Consider the following 5,030-nt stretch of genomic DNA (forward strand, 5'->3'; position numbering starts at 1 on the left):
AGGGAGGAGGGGAAGGAGAGAGAGAGAGGGGGAGGAAGGGGAGAGAGAACGAGAGAGCGAGCAGAGGGAGAGAGAGAGGAGGAGAAAGGAGAGAGAGAGCGAGCAGAGGGAGAGAGAGAGGAGGAGAAAGGAGAGAGAGAGCGAGCAGAGGAAGAGAGGAAGAGAGAGGAGGAGGAAGGGGAGAAGGAAGAGAGAGGAGGAGGAAGGGGAGAAGGAAGAGAGAGGAGGAGGAAGGGGAGAGAGAACGAGAGAGAGCGAGCAGAGGGAGAGAGAGAGGAGGAGAAAGGAGAGAGAGAGCGAGCAGAGGAAGAGAAGGAAGAGAGAGGAGGAGAGGAAGAGAGAGGAGGAGAGGAAGAGAAGGAAGAGAGAGGAGGAGAGGAAGAGAAGGAAGAGAGAGGAGGAGGAAGGGGAGAGAGAACGAGAGAGAGCGAGCAGAGGGAGAGAGAGGAGGAGAAAGGAGAGAGAGAGCGAGCAGAGGAAGAGAAGGAAGAGAGAGGAGGAGAGGAAGAGAAGGAAGAGAGAGGAGGAGGAAGGGGAGAAGGAAGAGAGAGGAGGAGGAAGGGGAGAGAGAACGAGAGAGAGCGAGCAGAGGGAGAGAGAGGAGAAAGGAGAGAGAGCGAGCAGAGGAAGAGAAGGAAGAGAGAGGAGGAGAAAGGGGAGAGAGCGAGCGAGCGAGAGAGAGCGAGCAGAGGAAGAGAGAGCGAGCAGAGGAAGAGAGAGCGAGCAGAGGAGAAGGAAGAGAGCGGAGGAGAAGGAAGAGAGAGGAGGAGAAGGAAGAGAGCGGAGGAGAAGGAAGAGAGAGGAGGAGAAGGAAGAGAGAGGAGGAGAAAGGGGGGAGAGAGAGAGCGAGAGAGGAAGGAGAGAGAGTGAGCAGAGGAAGAGAGAGAGAGTGAGCGAGCGAGAGAGCGAGCGAGAGAGGAGAGAGAGAGAGAGCGAGAGAGGAGAGAGAAAGCGAGCGAGCGAGAGAGGAGAGCGAGGAAGGAGGAAGGGGAGAGAGAGAGCGAGAGAGAGGAATATGTAAAAGTGTGAAACCAAAGTTACTCCTGTCTGACTGTGGGTCTGTCATCGCGCTCTGAGTTTTAGAACTACAGTTCCCATAATGCTTTGGGGCTGTAAACAGGAAGTACAATGTTAGCATATTGTTTAATGAATCAGCTGTTAGCAGGAGAGTCGTGACCTCTGACCTACAGATGGACTCTGTGTGTACCTGCCAGTCTGTAGTTGACCCTGTTGTGCTGGTTCCACAGCCAGAGGACCTGGTCCTCTCTGGTCCGGACTTTCTCCATGCTGGCCGCCGCCGCCTGTTCGAAGTGTCGGCCGCACTGCTCGCAGCCGAAGAACGTCCGGATGTAGCGACGCATCACCTGCAGCACCGGCGCCGCCTCGGCCTCCAGACCTGCGTGAGAGAGACAGACAGACCGGGGTCAGACTGATCCTGAGAGACCGGATCCAAAACCTCGTTTTGGATTCTCGCAGTGACATATTTTAGCCATCGTGGCTCCGACCAGGAGGTGAGAAACTCCAGGAGCTTCAGGGAGCTTCTGCCCTGGACCTGGACCAGGACCTGGACCTGGACCTGGACCTGGACCAGGACCAGTCAGGCCTCTCTGACGTTTAAGATCTTTAGGCGCTTTGTCTCAGAAGCTCGATGAGCGCGGCTCACGCTCGCCGTCAGCTGAGCGGTTTAATCCCAGCTGCTCTGCTGTTTAAAAGGAACTTTTTACAAAGTTACCTGAACACGTTCATATTTAATCCTCTACAGCCGTCTGATCAGCGCTGCGACGGCGCACGATTCACAAGACAGGAAGATGTTTTAACACGGTTCATCGATTCTTCGTTTAATCCGTGTAACTACACAGCGCAGCGTTTCACACGGACATTTATTACTGCCGCGCGAGACAAAACAGCGAGGGACGAAGAAGAAAGTGTCCAAAGGATCATTTCAAGCTAAAGGAAACAACAACTCTGTAACGTTGCCGTCCGTCCACCGTAAAACCAAACTGATGTCTGCTGTAATCTTTTTAGCTTAAGTTCTTTCTTTACGTCTGATTATTGTGCAGATAAACCTCACAGCGTTTATTCAAATGAAACAACATTACTGGCTTGAAAGCAGCGAGTTGGACCTCGTGCGTTTTTTCCTCTGAGTCGACCAGCTAGCGTTAGCTTGTTAGCAGCACCTGACCGACTCGCTCCGGAGCTCGTGCACCGCGAACACACCGCGGGCGTAAACGCCAGCGTTCCCTGTGCTGCCGCACCAAACACAAACGTTCCAGCATTTTAATCCTACGAAACACAAGAAAAAATGTAGAACTTTGTAAATGAATTTAAGACTTTATTTTTAGAATATGGAAGTTAAGAAGTCGGGCAGCAGCGCCAGCGAACATCAACAGCTGAGCAGGACTGGACGGGGCGGAGTCACGTGACCACGCGCAGTAGCATGTTTGTAAGGGGAAAGAACATGAACGCAGGCTGAAGGGAAAATATACAACGAGATGGTGGAAGTGCGTCGGGTAGAGAGGTTTGGGTTCCTGTCTTCCAGCTGTACTTCACACCTTTACTCAGCACAAAGACGTCACGCGGTAAAAAACGTGGCGTTACGTTACGGACGCGGCGGACAGAAGCTCGTGCAGATGTTGTCAAGTGTCAGCTGAACTCAAACGGCTCCCGGGTGCGTTTCAAACCTCCTCTTCAGGGTCACTCTGGAGCGGTTTGTTTGTGACGGCGCCACGTTAGCAATGCGGCGCCGTCGTGTCGTCCATCTTTAAACAGGGTCTTTGGTGTGTACCTGTGTTTTCCAGTGCGGCCGGCGTGGCATCGTGTTGGACGGTCAGGACGTGGAACAGAGTCCAGAGGGAACACGGGTAACCTCGAAGCCCCGCCCTGCTGCCCTGGCAGCCAACCCAGCGAAGCTCCGCCCCCAGGAACACACCTGAGATCTGGACAGGAAACAGGAAGTCAGCTGCTGATCTGTGTGCGTGTGTGCCTGTGTGTGTGCGTGCGCGCGCTTCACCCTCATCTTGTTGTCCACCAGGTCCAGGACGGCCTGGTAGGGGATTCGCTGCAGCGGCAAACTGAGCAGCCAATCAGAGAGAGTCTCCATCAGCTTCACCACAGAGCCTCCACCTGGATACAACTGGACAGGTAGAGACAGAGAGGGGGGGTCAGACGGGTCCAGCAGACTTCAGGCCCCTTTGGTCCGCAAGTCCAGATCAGACTGAACCCCTGACATCACTAACAGCTAACTGCCACAGACACCAGAGCCGCCGCCGCCCCGGTTCTCCACAGGGCGTCTCCGGAAACACGCAGACATTATTGTAATGATGACGTGATTTCAGCTCCAGGTGAAATGCATGCTGGGATACAGGTTTAAGGAGTGAAGCTCACCTTTGCAACCAAGGTGACGAAGTCCTTAAAGATCTTCAGCTCCTCCCCCTCCAGGGTGCTGTGGGTGGCCAGCTCGACTCTCAGCAGGTAGTGGAGGGCTGACTCCAGATCAGCTGTGTACACCTTCGACCTGCAGAGACACAAACAGGTTTACTGATGACCCCCCGACTCCACGAGCCGAGCCGAGCCGGGCCGAGCCGGTCTCACCTGTCAAAGTCCCTCCAGGGCTCTGTGCTCTGTCTGTCCGGCAGCACCCCCGTCTGGCCTCTGCTGGAACTGCTGCTGGCCGACTTCCACCTGCGCTGGACTCCAGGTAACGTCCTCAAGAGGGAGGAGAAGAAGAAACGCAACCGCTTCTGACTGCAGAAGAAGAAGAAGGAGACATTTACACAAGTCCTAAAAGCAGACCAGCAGAGTCCTGTGAAACAAAGGAGACTAAAATATTACACGTTAATGGAAACTGATCCTTTGTTGCATATTTGTGAGGAACCTTTGCTTCCAGGATCAGGTGTGACCCCCTGTGGATCAGTCCTGCTCGTGGACCTGAAGGAACCTCAATCCTCAGAACAGCTTTAACTCCTGGATGTTGGTGGGTCTCCTCACATGAACTGCTCGCTGCTGGTCCTTCCTTAACACCTGGATCGGGTTCAGGTCAGGAGGGTCGGTGTCGTGCTGCCTGACCCGCGTTCTGTTGCGGTTCAGTTCTCAGACAGGTGTCCTGACATTGGTATCATCCAGGATCGATTGTTGCGATCGAGCACTCGAACACAGCACCACGGCCCACAGACCAAACCCAGAACAGGCTTCTCATCCAGAGCAGGAAGTTCTTCTGAAGAGGCTTCTGGCTCGTCCACGTGATCTTCAGCAGAGTTCCTGTAAGGAGAGGCCACCTCCTCCAGCCCCGCTGCTCCGGCCCTGCAGGACTTCAAGGGCCTTTTTCTGATTTTCCTGCTGCTTCTCTAAAGATTGTGATGAAAGTTTTGTTGATAATAAGAGAAAACTGAACCACAGAATTGTAGTTGAATCTTTAAAGAGGTCATATTTTGCTTTTTGTCTTTTCCCCTCTCCTTAATTGAGTTTAGACCTTTTTTGTGCTGTAGCAGGTTTGCAAAGTGAAAAAGCCCAAAGTGAGTTCCCATCTCTCACAGAAAACTCTGCTCTGAACTGAAAACAGCTCGTTTGTAGTCCAGCCGCTTCCCTTTCATCCCTGTGACGTCACAGGGATGAAAGCTAAACGCGCCTCATATAACGCTCGCCGAGCGGCGACTCCGACACGCCCTCAGAAACAGCGAGCTGCAGCACACAGCTCTCCTCTCCCTTCCAAACACTAGCTACCCTCCAGGCAGTCAGTGGACATAAAGTTGTTCCTGTGATGTAGAGACAGAGCTCAGTTAAAACTTTATGGATACAGATTAATAACTCACCGCTCTGAAACTCTCGCTCCAGTCCGTACGGCTGAACCCGAGCCGTTTACCGGCTTCTCGCCGACCCGCCCTTCTCTGCTTCTGATTGGCTAGTAGTCCTTAACTAGGAACTGAGCATGTGCAGCTCCCAACAAAGATCATTTAGAGACCAGATGTATCACTCCATAGCTAAAACGAAGCCTTCAACACAGGCTGAAAAGAGGAGCTGCAGCAATGTGCAGT

At 53.3% G+C, this 5,030-nt stretch overlaps 1 protein-coding gene across 1 annotated transcript; it reads right to left on the reverse strand.

Moving 5' to 3' along the window:
• Positions 1-1,169: 1,169 nt before the first annotated feature.
• Positions 1,170-4,343, reverse strand: LOC123964823 (sulfhydryl oxidase 2-like; the record flags this gene model as incomplete). Its single annotated transcript, XM_046041543.1, has 6 exons — positions 1,170-1,396; positions 2,786-2,936; positions 3,011-3,133; positions 3,385-3,514; positions 3,592-3,821; positions 4,173-4,343. Coding segments are annotated over 6 exons (1,017 nt in total), but the record flags the coding sequence as incomplete, so codon positions are not given.
• Positions 4,344-5,030: the final 687 nt, after the last annotated feature.

This window comes from Micropterus dolomieu, unplaced genomic scaffold, assembly GCF_021292245.1.
Source record: "Micropterus dolomieu isolate WLL.071019.BEF.003 ecotype Adirondacks unplaced genomic scaffold, ASM2129224v1 contig_5592, whole genome shotgun sequence".
In the NCBI taxonomy this organism is placed as follows: domain Eukaryota; kingdom Metazoa; phylum Chordata; class Actinopteri; order Centrarchiformes; family Centrarchidae; genus Micropterus; species Micropterus dolomieu.